This window comes from Falco cherrug (assembly GCF_023634085.1).
Source record: "Falco cherrug isolate bFalChe1 chromosome W unlocalized genomic scaffold, bFalChe1.pri SUPER_W_unloc_1, whole genome shotgun sequence".
Lineage (NCBI taxonomy): Eukaryota > Metazoa > Chordata > Aves > Falconiformes > Falconidae > Falco > Falco cherrug.
The window spans coordinates 2,355,098-2,370,188 of record NW_026599288.1 but is presented as its reverse complement, the minus strand read 5'-3'; the positions used below and the strand labels follow the sequence as shown (position 1 = coordinate 2,370,188).

Here is a 15,091-nt window from a genome sequence, read left to right as displayed (position 1 = left end):
TACAATCAATTTGTGATCTTCCACGTTCACCTTTTCCCATTTTGGTAGCACATCTGCTAACTGCCACTGGTTAGTTCCCAGAGCCAATAGGGAAGATCGCAAAGGCCGTTGCAATCCTGCCAGATCATTAGCTGTAGTTGCCAATTTGTTCATTAATATCTCTGAGTCAATGCCATTCAGAACCCCCAGTCCTGTTCTCAAAACACCAGTTAGGTCTCTCTGAGTCCGTTTCCCAGAAGGTGTCCGTTTCCGCAGCCAGGTTATCCATCCCTCGTAAGAGGGTTTTAGGAAAGGAGAGCAGGCTGGCTGAATATCTGAAACATTAACTTGCATCAACAACTCAACTCGTTCAAGAGACCATTCTGGATTAGACAACATTTGTTGCTGACCTGTATTTCTGATTATGTATGGTCCAATTTCAAAAATGTTTTGATTGAGTTTAGCCAATTTTGGATCAAGCGTTAATGGGGTCGTTATAACTGTGGTGGTGGGAGGAATAGTGGTTAGCATGATTGTTATTTTAATCTTACAAGTCAGAGCTGTTGTTGGGGATTCCTGTCCTAGGCATACTATAAAGATGGGCTCGGTTAAGGTAAAATTGTGCCAACATTCCCGTGAATTAAAGCACGTGGTCGTATCTAAAAGGGTAAATTCTTTACCTACCTTTCTGACATTAATCAGGGTGTTTCCTGAAATTTTGGTGTTATCCCTTTCATTATATATTTGACACCCTACTTTTATCTTATCTCCTAATCTGCCCCACAATCGGGCAACTTTTTCCACATCATCCCGATCCCACTGATTCCTTTGGTACACCTCATTTTCAGAAAAAATCACCATAGCTAGTTCTGTCTTTGAATCTACACTTTCCATTATTCCAGTGTGTTTTTTCTGGGCATGATTCCAAGGCCAGTTATCAGGCTCTTGGTTGTAGGCAAGAGAGAGGATACAAAAAAGCACAAATGGTCCCAGCCCACTATTAATCGTTCTAAGAATCTAAACATCCCTCCCCCCATACACACCTATAAAATCTGTTATGATCAAAAATGTCTTTCTTTGAGTCGGGGTTTTAAGAGTTCAGTTTCCATGGCCTCCCAGAAGGTATCCCTCGGAGTTCTCCTGTAAAATTAAAACAACAGAGCTTGCCTCCCTGAGGCAAAAAGAGTTAAAACGATGGTATTATCCAGCGGGTATTTATCTTATGTTCCTTTCCCAAGGAACAAGAGGCTACCCAAGCACATGCATTCAGTGGGGTTTTCAGTACCAGTGGTACGTTTCCCACAGTAGGAAGTGCACCAGAACGGGTTGTCCTGGGAAGTGAGCTGGGTTCTTTGAATCATTTAGTCCCTTTAATGAGGGAACCAAGAAAGGAGCCGCTGGGCAAAAAGCAGTTATTTTGGGGCATCCGTTTACCCCCCATCTATCATTTACACCTTTAACAGCTTCCCACAAGCGGACATCCCAATTTCCCTCATGAGGTTTCAAAAGTCGTTTTAAGAGACCATTGGTCCTTTCTACAATTCCATTAGCTTGCGGATAATATGAGGTATGAAACACCTAGTCAATCCTTTTGCTTCGTGCCCAGTCCTGTACAATTCTGGCGGTAAAGTGGGAACCGTTGTCAGATTGTATTTCCTGTGGCTTTGGAAAAGTTCCAAACCATTCATGCAGCGCTTTCACAGTGTTCTCCCCCGTAGTCCTGTTAAAGGCTTCTGCTTGGACTAGTCCTGATGTTATTTCCACTCCCACCAGCACAAAATGTTTTCCTCCCAATCTCTTAAAGGGGCCAATATAATCCACCTGCCAGGCATCCCACAAGCCTTTACCTTCCCTTAAATGCAGAGGGTCATCCTCTAAAGGGTGCCTTTCAAGTCTTCAACATTGTTCGCAGGCTGATATACAGGTTTTACACATTTCTCTGGTGATGGGCCAGCCTCGGGCAAGGGCTTCACGGTACAGATCTTTAGCTCCTGTGTGTTTGCGTTTTACATGCAACCATTCTAACAGGCATTCCCAGTCTTCTGAAATCTGGTCCTTCTGTACAGGAGCTAGCCTTGCTAACTCACCAGCCCAGTTATTCCATTCTCCTGCTGACCCCCCATCTATCTGATGAGAAGCTACCCAACCTACAGCAAAGTTCCCTCAGCTAGCAATACTTAAGATGTCTTGCCATTTTTCCTTTTGCCACACTGGAATCTTATTAACCTGCCATTCATTTTGCTCCCAGAAAGGAAGCCATTCGGTACATCCCTTAAACACAGCATAAGAATCAGTATAAATGTAAACAGGAGAAGTAGTTTGTGCTTCACGTTGAAAAACACTCCATACTGCAATTAATTCACCAACTTGTGCACTACCCTCTCCCTCCGTTATAATTTGTTCATCGGAAGAGGTATGGAGCGCTACTGCTCGGTATTTCCACACTTTTCCTTCTCGTTTGGCAGAAGCATCAGTAAACCAAGCACTAACTGACTGTTCACAGGGAAAAGGAGGGGCCACCTGAATGACTGAGGCAGGTTTATTTTGGCCCTCGTCCAGGCTCTCTACTTCTTGTATAGCTAGTTTTTTTAAAGCTCCTTCAGATACAGAGAAAGTGTTACAATAGTGTTCAATCTGAGCATACCACTTTCGTACTGAGGCTTTCTGGGCCACCCCATCAGGGGGAGGGGTCCCAGTAGTGACTGTTTTTATAACTTTAAATGGGCCTCTCAATATAATGGGCTGTTGTCATACGATTTTTTTCTATTTCTATGAGAACCAAGCTAACCACAAACAAATCTTTCCCCCAAACAGTGTATCTTCTCTCAGCATCCCTAAAGCCATGGGAGTAAAATCCCACAGGCCGGGTTGGACCCTCAGGGCCCCGCTGCCATATGTGAACTGACAGTCCTGATAAAGCAAACCCCCACTCCACCTGGAAAGGGTCTGTAGGGTGGATAGGGCCAAGAGCTTGGTGTGCTGTTGCTTCAAAAATTAACAATTGCATAGCCTCTTCCTGAGAAGCAGTCCATTCCCATTTGATCCCTTTTTTTTAGCAAATCATGAAGAGGTCTGGCAATGATAGAAAAGTCCGGGATGTGTTTTCTCCAGAACACCAATAATCCTAAGACATGTTGCAGATCCTTTTTCGACTCAGGCATTTTGATCTGTTCTAAGGAAGCAAGGGTGTCTGGTGGGATGCATGTCATTCCCCCTTTCCACCAGATTCCTAGGAATTTCACTTCTTGCAAGGGCTTTTGGACCTTTTCTGGAGGAATCTGCAAACCCAAATTTTCCAAATGTGAAATTATGTTCAGTTGAGTTGCTCCCACACCCTCTATTTCATCTCCTCCCACAAGAATATCATCAATATACTGATAAACAGCTATGCCTTTGGGTTTTGGTATTTTTTCCAGCTCCTGGGCTAAAGCATGATGAGCCAGTGTGGGAGAGTGTTTATACCCTTGGGGAAGGCGGATGAAAGTAAATTTTTGCCCTTCCCACGTGAAAGCAAAAACGTTCTCTGTCTTCTGGTCCCAAAGGTATCATAAAAACCATGTCTTTAACATCTATTGTTGCCATGATTGGATGGGTTTTTTCCTGGATTACTGTTACCAACTCAGCCAGATTAGGGACTGTGGCAGTTAAATGAGGCAGTTAAAGGATGGGTGTTAGCATTCAGTCTCCAAAAATCTACTGTGAGCTGCCACTTCCCATTAGGTTTTCTTAAGGGCCACACTGGAGAATTAAAAGGGGAATGGGTATTTATCACCACTCCCTGTTCTCGCAATTCCTGCATGACTGGTTTAATGCCCTCCTTCACTCCCAGGGGAAGGGGATATTGTTTGACATTAGTTACTCTGCTGAACGGCAGTGGGGGTGCCGTTTGAAGCAATCTGACACGAAGTTGCGGTGTTCCAAAGGTCCACAACAACCCTTCAGAGTCCTCCCACTGCTTTCCCCTGAGGGCATCCATTCCTAACAAATTTGTTGGAATGTCTCCAATCACCATTATCCGTACCTTCCTCTCCTGGAAGAGTCAACTTTACTGGGGCAGCTTTCATAACTTCTGTCGACCCTAAGGCATTCAGAACATAAAAACGGTGCTTCAAGGGAAAAACCCCACATCTTTCAGCATCTTCCTCTGTCAGAGCAGAGACCTGTGCACTGGTATCGATGAGAAAGGTCACTGGTGCACGCTTAGGGCCAGCTATAGCTGTGATTAATGTCTCCTCCTTTAGTTTTTATGAGCTGACGGATATAAATCCATCCTCCATTCCCCCGCCCGCTACCAGGGAATGGAGGTTCTAGCTTCCCTGCTCATGGGAAACAGCTTTCTCAGCGGGGGCAGTTGAGGGTGTATCGGGTGATATTTTTTTCCTGCCCTGTGTATGAGAGGGTTGTTTTGGATTATGCCACTTCAAAACTACCTTGCTCAATTTATCAAAGGGTAAGCCATCCATTATATCCCTGGGGACTCCCATTTTAATTCCCAAAAGCCACCACTGTTGTCGAGTCATGGACTGTCCTCCCTTTCCTGTTTTATGGTGCGGATGCTCCTTTCTCAGGACATCAGCGGCAGCTACAGTTTTACTGGTGGGGAGGGGCAAATCCTCAACTTCTATTTGGCAGATTCCCCTCGACTTTTCCTCTGGGATTTTTACAGGACCATATTTCCTACTATAATCTATCAATTCTTGTGCTACTTGCCCCCAGGTCCATATCCTTTTATTACTTGATGCTGAGGTCGTATGGTGGGAAGAAACTGAATCCGGTGTTTCATTTCTCTGGCTTCTAATAAAACCTTCCAGCCTTTCTACAGGGCCCATCGACACGATGGTCCTTTGAAGGCTAACCCCCGTAGGTTTGAGTGACTCTGGAAGTCCCCTTATCAAGGGGGTCATGATTTTGGGATTCACCGGCAGCATCATTAGGGATTCACATCCGGGAATTAATTGTCTTTCATGTATCATTTGTAGCAGGCTGCTTTGTGTACACTTTCTAAAAATTGATCAGCTGTGCCAGTGATTGCCAGGGGATCCTCTCTGTCCAAAGGGTTCAATCCTCCAGCCCAATAAGCAGCTCGCTGGGTTAGGGACCATGGGGCACGTTTATCTCCTGTTGTCAAGAAAACTCTGTGACCCCAATAGCCACCAGCTTCCTTTTCACTTAATTGAATTTGGTCCCCCCCAGTTAGGGATACGCGCCACACGTACTCCGTTTCGGATTCTTTAGGAAGGCGCCCATACTCTCTTTTCAGTTTGGTTAGCTCAGTGGCAGTATATGGTATCTCTTTGGTTGTAATGTGAGGATCATCATCGTCCTCCTTCAGATAAGTATATTCTGTTTTAATTAAGGGTCTCACTTGAGGGTTTTCCACAAAACATTTTCTCGCCTCTTCCAACTCCTTCTGAGGGTATATTGGGTTTATTTGTCAAATACCCTTTTCCTCTACTTCCAGCTCTATTACACTCAGGACTTCAGTGTCTTTAGAGCATTTTGCCTTCAGAGTGGTTTTTAACAAGCGGTTTTCTTCCCTTTCTTTCTCTAATTGTTGTTCTAAGTCATAATTCACTTTTTGCAGAACTTTCACCAAATTTTCAAGGGATTCTATAATTTTGTTTTCATTGCTATGTTTTCTAAGGCGATCTTCGATTGCTGCGACCAGGCTGGCTCCTAAAATGGCACAGACTATAGTTTTGCCCTTACCTGATCTAACTTTAACTTCAGTCTGTAAAGAGGTCACTTGGTCCACTACATTCTGCAAGTTTGCCCAATTATCTTGAGCCCAATCTTCTCTGGGTACAGAGGGTCGAGCCCCATACTTTGCCAGAAATGTGTAAAACATGTCCCGATCTTTCATTAACAAAGGATCTTGTTTATCAGCCTTTTCGGCCATTCTCACTATGAAGGGACCAAACCCACTTTGGGGAGGCTAGACTTAGTTACAAACACACAGCCACTGATGTGTCGCCCTTCTGTTCCCCGAATGATTGAAGAGAACAAAAATCCGCTTTGGGAAGGCAGCTTATAGTTACTACAAGGTTTTCCCTTCACTTTCCCGAGCAGAGCAGACAAATTCTCATTAACACGAGGGCAGCTCCCCCTTTTGGCATTTTCCCCCTTTTGCACTTCTTCTTTTAGTTGGATCCCAACAGACAGAGCCCTCAATTGGAGTTTAGAGTGCTAAGTCCTAGGCCCGTGTGGTATGTGGGAAATTTGAGTCGCCCCCCTTGCTTTCTGGACACCTCTCACCCTGCTGGGTGTAGGGCCAGGTGCGGCTAGAATGAAACGTCTTTCCCCTGTTACAAACCACACACAACCTGCACCCCTCTGTCTCTCAGGATCCTGTCCGTGATGCCAATTTAATGTCATGGTCCACTCAGTGGACTCGTGATGGTTCGTTTACTATGATCTTGAAGTGCAAAAATCAAGACGACCACGCCAAGGGGTTATGCTTCAATCAAACAGCACAATTTTATTGTTTGCCCGTAAAGCGGTGTGCGATAGGTAGAAAGACAGAAAGTGAAGAAAAGACAAAGTAAAAGAAAAGGAAAGAGGATTATAGCTACCACCACGGGTCCAAGGCATCCCTATGGTCCCAGGTCCAAGCAGCGTCCCGCCGGTCCTTCCGATCGTGGTGATCCTTGATGGGGAAGATCTCCTAAAATTCGGTTGCTAAGGAGTCCTCTTTTATGCCGAGCAATACACGTTGCTCCTCCTCTGGCCCATGGAATGTTGCCAGTTTCTGCCTTCTCGAGCAAGGTTATCACGCATGTTCTGGTTTGTTGTTACGACAACAGTTATGACTCATCTTCCAGACAGTTGTTATGCGGCCTTATTGTAGTTGTTCCTTCCAGCGCCGAGTATCAGGGAGCGGCATAGTACTCCTTGTACCATGCAGTTCTCCTTCAGGGTCACTGGGCCTCACTTCCATCTCCAGGTCTCTGTTAGCAATGCTGAGACAATATCAGTCTCTTTAGTCCGACTTTTACAGGAAGGACTTATGGAAATGGCTTATTGGAACTAATTTTAATATGAAGCAGGGGTGGGGTGGATATGTCATGAATATGTATAGGAGTATTTGGAAACCTTATGTATATGCAACATTTGATTGTGTTACCGAAATCTCGGAATGAAGAACTTATCGACACCAATGTGATGTAGATAAGCAGACACTTCTTTATTGACGGCCGGGTGCGTGAGCGAGTCCTCTCACAATCAACGCGCACCAGGTCCCAAAATCAGATTCCATATATAGAACTTATTCATACATATTCATTAATTATTCATACATAATCATAACATTTCCCGTAAATCATTTACATACTCTCCTCCTATATCCGATTATGCGCAGTAAAGCTTAGAAAGGTCTAGAAATGGGTCTAGGGTACGATTTGGGTAGGTGGTATATGAGTCGGTGGTCGCGATCTCCCCCTGCCGGAATTACCTTTTGCTGAAGTTCACAGTTTCTTGGCAGGCACCTACAAGCTGTTCCAGTCGACTCTCCCCAGTTCCCATTAATCTCATATTCTGACATTTCAATACACCTCTGCATACAGAAGACTGGTCAAATACAATGGAACCTTTCAACCCTAGAGTTATTACAATAGTTCCAGGCCCTTCTTCTAGCCTTGGTACAAGACGTACAAAAGATTCCATAACGTCTCTTATTGCGTAGATGCAAGTTTCCTATAAATTTTTTTTTCCTTAGCCTTCTATATTTTAATTCTATTAAATGATTTTATAAAATCAATTAATTAATCAAATAAAATCAATCAATTTTAACTTATTAACTAATCGGTAACATTTCCCCCCTTTGAAAGTGTTGAAAATCATTATTTCAATACTTTCACATTATTCGTATATCTTTTGTTTCAACATATTTGGGTAATGGATCATGTCTTGGTGAAATAGTTGGTACTTCTCTCATAATCATACGACTCACTGCAATTCTATTGGTAAACTGTTTCTTCAGACATGCATATACTAGCATGCTCATCAAAAAGACAACTAGTAACAGAAACAAAGTCTTAATTATAGATTGTATCCAAGAGCTCAAATTCCATCCCAGTTTGTTAAAAAATTTCCCAAGCCAATCTTCTGACATATCCTTTTGAATTGTTTCAGTTTCTTTTTCAATTTTTCCCAATAGGTCTAGATCATGTTCCACATCCTGAGTGACATTTGGAATGTGGATGCAACAGTGGTCCAGTTTATCCTTAAGATATCCACACACTCCATGTTCTTTAAGTAGGAGCATATCTAGTGCCATTCTATTTTTTAAAGTCATTCTGGAAGTTGCCTGTAGTTGTATATTCAATTCCTTAAACCCCTTCTTGGTAACGTTTGCCAATTTTTCCACTTGACCAGTTAAATGATAGAGCCATGCTCTGTTTCTATATGAAGCTATAGGATTTAAAAGTGATTCCAGTGCCCAGCCAATTTTCACTCCTGTAGATGGTTCATTCCAAATATCATCATTTATCCCTGATCTCTTTATTCGTTTTAATTCTAGATTCTCTAGAGATCCTTTAAATGGTGATTTCTTCCAAATCGGACACAATGTTGGCATGCCTAATGTGATTTGTTTCACCTTACCATCTAATGGTAGGTGTGTTGTCCAGGTTCCATCACTTAATGCCCAAACTAAATGTCCTGGACTTCGAATAGAAGATTTTCTACAACTAAACAAAGTTCCTCTTCTGACTGTAAAGGCGCTGGTTAAATTGAGAGTATTCTTAAGACCTCGACAAAAACAACCATATTTCAAAGCAGCAGCCAACGGAGGAATTCTTTGAAATACTAAGTCTGCATTACTGCAATCATACACTTTTTCACATTTCCACCATGGCACTATTTTATTTTCCTTCTCTCCCGATGTAGTTGACCTATCATCTACCCAGGGTAATACTGAAAAAAACCTTTCCATCCCAGGTAAAACACCAAGAAGTTCTTGCTATATACTGAAAATGGGAAAATATGGACATAGACCATATAGAGTCCCACCGGTCTACTAACTGGGTGCTCTGGCCAGTTTCGTTACACTTCCATTCCATAACACTTTTGCTCACGTTGATTTTAAATTGTTCATCATAAGAACACCATCCCACAGTCTTAAATCTTCCTATTTCGGTAAAAACATAATTTAACAATTTTTCACAATCCGCCAGACTACCTGGAGTTTTCCACTGTTTTGTAGTGACTTTCACTTGCTCATACCATTGAGTCACTGGCCTCTGTTCACAATAATTGGTTTCATATTTATGTTCCAGGTTAGTCAAATTCATAGTTAAAATTCCCCATGGAATAGATTCACCTACTGCCTTCGGTATTGGCAAACAAGCAGTGATCTGCGTGATGTTTTGTAAATTGGCAAATTCTTTAATCAATCCTACCATCAAATTTTCCTCAGCCATTTGTAATCACAGCCAAAGTTTTCCTTAGGAAAAAAAGCAAATAGTTATACACATCTTGTTTTCCTTTTACATGTATGTTTAGATTTGGTTCTAGAGACTCGTATGGTTTTCCATATAATAATTCATAGGGACTGACTGAGGTTCCACTCTTTGGCTGTACCCTGATTCATAGTAAAGGCCAATAAAAAGTGCCTGAGGCCACTTTAGACTGGTTTCTTGACAAATTTTACTTATTTGTCGTTTCAAAGTTTGATTCATCCTCTCCACTTTTCCACTAAATTGTGGTCTCCAAGATGAATGTAAATCCCAATTAACACCCAATACTTTGCTAACACTTTGGACTACTTCAGCAACAAAGTGTGGACCTCTGTCAGAGGATTTCCAATAGGAACTCCAAATCTCGGAATTATTTCTTGTAATAACCACTTCACAACCTCTTTTTGCTTGTGTGGTGCGACAGGGAAGGGCTTCAGGCCATCCTATAAAAGTATCAACCCTTACCAGGATGTACCGGTACCCATTTTGTCTAGGTAACTCTGAAAAATCTACTTGCCAATAATCTCCAGGTTCTGTACCAGACTTCAGTCTACCCATTTGAACCTTTTTCTTAATCACTGGATTATTTTTCAAACATACTTCACACTTTGCAGTTAACATTTTAGCTATTCCTAACATCTTAACTGATATTACTTGTTTTCGTAAAGATGTTACTAAGGCTTCTGCTCCCCAGTGACATTCTTGATGTCTCATTTGAATTATCTTTCTCATCAAAAGAGGTGGAATTACTACTTGCCCGTTAGGAGTTACCCACCATCCCACTAAGCTTTTCTTAGCATTTAATAACTGACCCAATTTGTCATCTTCCTCTGAATATCCCTGTTTTTCCCTAGGAAGGGTTACTGTTTTAGAAGGAATGATTGCCATTTGCAATGCTTGTTTCTTTGCTACCTTTTTTGCTGTTCTATCAGCTAAATTATTCCCAGCTATTATTTTTGTATTCCCAATCTGGTGTGCCTTACAGTGCATGATTGCTACTTGATCTGGCTTTTGAACTGCTTGCAATAATTGTAAAATTTCTGTTTGATGCTTAATGTTTAATCCTTGAGAGGACAATAACCCCCTCTCTTTCCACAAAGCTCCATGGACATGCACTACCCCAAAGGCATATTTCGAATCAGTCCAGATATTTACTCTCTTGTCTTTGCTTATCTCTAAGGCTCGAATTAAAGCGATGAGTTCCGCCTTTTGGGCTGATGTGGTACTCGCCAATGCTCCTGCTTCTATAACTGTAGTCTCTGTTGTTACCGCATATCCGGCGTATCGGACTCCTTGTTCCGTAAAGCTGCTTCCATCAGTATACAGTTCCCAGTCTGGTCGCTCCAATGGCACATCCTTCAGATCTTCACGACTGGAATAAACATACTCGATGGTAGCCAAGCAGTCATGTTCCAGTCGTCCTTCTTCCTGTATGGAACTTAAAAACACTGCAGGATTTACCAGGTCAGTTGTCTTTAGAATCACATCATCTTGTTCAGTCAATACCACCTGGTATTTCATCATTCGGCTGGGGGACAGCCAGTGTCCCCCCTTCTGTTCTAGGACAGTTATCAGCATGTGTGGAACATAGACTGTTATTGTTCTTCCCAAAGTCAATTTCCGAGCTTCTTGTATGAGCATCACTATTGCGGTCGCTGCTCAAAGGCAGTTTGGCCACCCTTTACTCACTGTGTCCAGTTGTTTAGAGAAATATCCGACTGGTTGTTTCCAGCTTCCTATCCTCTGGGTTAACACGCCCAGTGCAAGGTGCTGTCTTTCATGCACAAACAGCTGGAAATCTTTGGTTAGATCCGGCAGTCCCAAGGCAGGTGCAGACATTAAGGCACGTTTCAACTCTATAAAAGCCTTTTGTTGTTGTGGGCCCTATACAAAGGGAGAGTTCCTTTGGGCCTCATACAGCAGTTTAGCTATTAGCCCATAGTTCATGATCCAAAGGCGACACCACCCAGTCATTCCCAAAAATGCTCTGAGTTCATGAATATTTCTCGGCTCAGGTATACTACAAATAGCTTCTTTGCGATTTTTTCCTAATTGCCGTTGTCCTTTTAAATCTCAAAGCCGAGATATATCACAGTCTGGCAGGCTATTTGGGCTTTCTTCCTGGATACCTTATACCCATTTAGTCCCAGGAAATTCAAAAGGTCAATAGTCACCTGTATACAAATAAATCTTTCTTCTATAGCAATCAATATATCATCCACATATTGTAAAAATAAATGCCCAGATCTTGGTTTGTCCTGTTTCCAGATTTCAAATTCCTTTGCTAAATGATTTCCAAAAATAGTTGGACTGTTTTTAAATCCTTGGGGTAATCTAGTCCATGTCAGCTGCATCTTTTGCCTGGTTTGAGGATTTTCCCATTCAAAAGCAAACAGTTTTCTGCTTCCCTTTTCCAAAGGTATACAAAAGAAAGCATCTTTTAAGTCAAGCACTGTAAACCACTGATAATTCTCCCTCAATGCTGTTAACAGTGTATAAGGGTTTGCTACTACAGGATAAATATCCTTAACTATTTGATTTACTGCTCTCAAGTTTTGTACCAGTCTATATTCACCCGAAGGTTTTCTGACTGGTAAAATAGGAGTATTATACTCAGATTCACATTCTTCCAAAATTTTATACTCCCAAAATTTATCAATCAATTTCTTCAATTCCTGTCTCACTTCTGGTTTGATTGAATATTGTTTAATTCTCACTGTTCCTGTGCCTTCCTTCAAATCTATTTTAACAGGTTCTGCTAGTTTCAATTTACCAGGAATATCTGTTTCCCATACAGTAGGGATCACTGCCAAATCCACCTCCGGTGGAATTTCTTGTTCCTTTACCTTTTCTTGTATCATCAGGATTTCTCCCGTTTTTGACGCAGGTATTTTCAAGAAAAGTTCTCCTTCGTCAAAAACAATCTGTGCATTTAATTTAGATAACAAATCTCTTCCTAGGAAGGGTACCGGACATTCTGGTACATACAAAAATTCATGTGTAATTATTTTATTTCCAAATTTCAAATCCAGGGGTTGCAGGAATGGCCTGTTTTTGTTCCAGTTTTTCCTTTACAGGTTTTTAATAAAAAAATGTCGCTCCTGTATCCACTCCCAACCTCACAATTTAAACAACATTTTTTTTTTCCACTTTCTTATTATCAGAAGTTATAGCTATTACCAAATTATCTCTAATAGTTAGCTTACATTCATCCTGCCAATCCTTTCTTTGTCTTAAATAAAAAAACCAAATCCACATTTGGCATTTTATTCCATTTCCCTTCTCTTTTACAATACAGCATTAACTGCAAAATAGTGTTATAATTCAGTGTCCCATTCGTGGGCCACTTTTCCTGATCTTCTAATATATATATAGTGGCCACCAATTAGTACAATATTCAATCATCTGGCTCTTTGGCAAATCCTCATATAAATCCCCCCAATGCGCCAGTAAACATCCCAATGGAGAATTTTTCGGGATTTTATCATTTAACACAAGATTACCCAAGCTTTTACTTTTAAACAACCGAGTTAACTTAGTTGCCATGGTGTAATTACCCACAGTACAATACACAATTATTCAACTCTATCACTCCGATCCGCGGATCCACACTCCACAGTCTCACTCTTACAGCCACGCTCACACTTTCCCACAGTTACTTTAAACAAACATATAACACAATATTATACCTCTTAATTTTCTTCTCAATACACAAACTCACAAAACAACACAGAACACCAAAAACTTCTTCTAACTTCTTGTTAGAGGCACTACCTTAGAGAACTTAGGACCAGATGGCCTTTTTAAAGATGACAAATCCAAGGACTTAGCATTTAGTACATCCATCATGTTAGCAATAGGGTCCTTGGACGTTTCCAAACTTATAGATAAACATAAGTACATCATCCTTTAGGTAAGTGGGGGATCGCTCCACCAAAGTCATGCACACCGAGGGGACTTTTCAGTCCCCCCTTTATACAGGCTACTCATACCTATTCATTAGTTTTCCAAGAAATTGTTTACATATTCATTACAATTCTGAGAATCCATTTACATATCTCGTGCCTGCACAATGTCCTTGAGGAGTTGTCTCTGCACAGACTCTATTCCTTAGCGGCCATGTTTAAAGTCTTCATCTTTGCCACATTGCATGTACGACATGAATCCATGACAAAATGTCCCTTCTAAAGATAACCAACTAAAGGACTTAACAGTCTGTACATCCATCATGTGGCAATAAGGGTCCTTGGACATTTTCGACTTCTAACTAACCTAAAGGATGACGCACCTATGTTAAGTGTTACAGCATACACTATTCAATTTCTAGTACTGATCACCTCATGTGAAAAAGACTATTTCAGAGAAAACAACAATAATATGATCAAGGGTGTTGAAAAGTAAGACAAATAGGGACTGAAAAGTTTGGAAAAGGTGTTGAATCAGATACAGTAAAATGTATGTGAAACAATAAATGGTACAGAAAAGGCAGATCAGGAACTAATTTTCCTGTATTTTAACCTGTGATTCATGTGAGTGTGCAAGACTGCCCCGATCAAATCACGATTAATGTATTCCTTCCAACGTGACTCCTAACAAAACCCTGATCATTTATCTTGATTTGCAGTAGTCAGAATTTGGGATGAAATCTAAGACAGGTTAAATTGATCCACATCTACCTCCTGTTGGGGTTTTAGTCCTTACTCTAAGTTGGCCACATGGGTGGAAGGCAGCATGCTGGATCAGGTACCACAGGAATCCCTGCATTTGGCAGAAGAGAACCCCATTTGCATTGAAGGCAGACACTGACAGTGTTACTGAAATCTCAGAATGAAGAACTGATCGACACCAATGTGATGTAGATAAGCAGACACTTCTTTATTAACGGCCGGGTGCGTGAGCGAGTCCTCTCACTATCAATGCACGCCAGGTCTCAAAAATCAGACACCATATATAAAACTCATTCATACATATTCATTAAGTATTCATGCATAACCATGATATTTCCCGTAAATCATTAACATATTCTCCTCCTATATCCGATTCTGCGCAGTAGTGCTTAGAAAAGTCTAGAAATGGGTCTGGGGTACGATTTGGGTAGGTGGTACATGAGTCAGTGGTCGCGATCTCCCCCTGCCGGAATTACCTTTTACTAAAGTTCACGGTTTCTTGGCAGGTAACTACAAGCTGTTCCAGTCAACTGTCCCCAGTTTCCATTAATCTCATATTCTGACATTTCAATACACTTCTACATACAGAAGACTGGTCAAATACAAAGAAACCTTTCAAACCCTAAATTTATTACTTAAGTTTTACCAATGGTTCTAGCCCCTTCTTCTAGTCTTGGTACAGGATGTACAGAAGACAGTTGCACAGTAAAAGCTGCTATGAGATAAGTTTCATTAAAAATATTTCTTATCCTTCTATTTTTCAATTTTATAAAATGATTTTATAAAATCAATTAATACAGTCAATCTTAACTTATTAACAAATTGATAACAATGATACACTGATGGTGCAACTGGCTGCAGCAGCAGCAAGCTGACAACCACTAGCCTTGACAGAATAAGAGCTTTGGCATTTCTATGGATGCTGATAAATGCTAATGAAGGGCTTGAAGAGCACTTTAGAGCCCACTGGGGGGTTAATCGTGACCAGGC

General features: G+C 41.3%; 2 protein-coding genes across 2 annotated transcripts in view; both read right to left on the bottom strand.

The window, feature by feature from the left end:
- LOC129734836 (sorting nexin-18-like) overlaps positions 1-15,091 on the bottom strand; it is a 130,937-nt gene that overhangs the window by 42,013 nt on the left and 73,833 nt on the right. The window lies entirely within an intron of this gene.
- Positions 1,034-5,929, bottom strand: LOC129734839 (uncharacterized). The gene is given in 2 exon segments (XM_055700138.1): positions 1,034-4,957; positions 4,960-5,929. Coding segments are annotated over 2 exon segments (1,590 nt in total). The 5' UTR covers positions 5,879-5,929; the 3' UTR covers positions 1,034-4,286.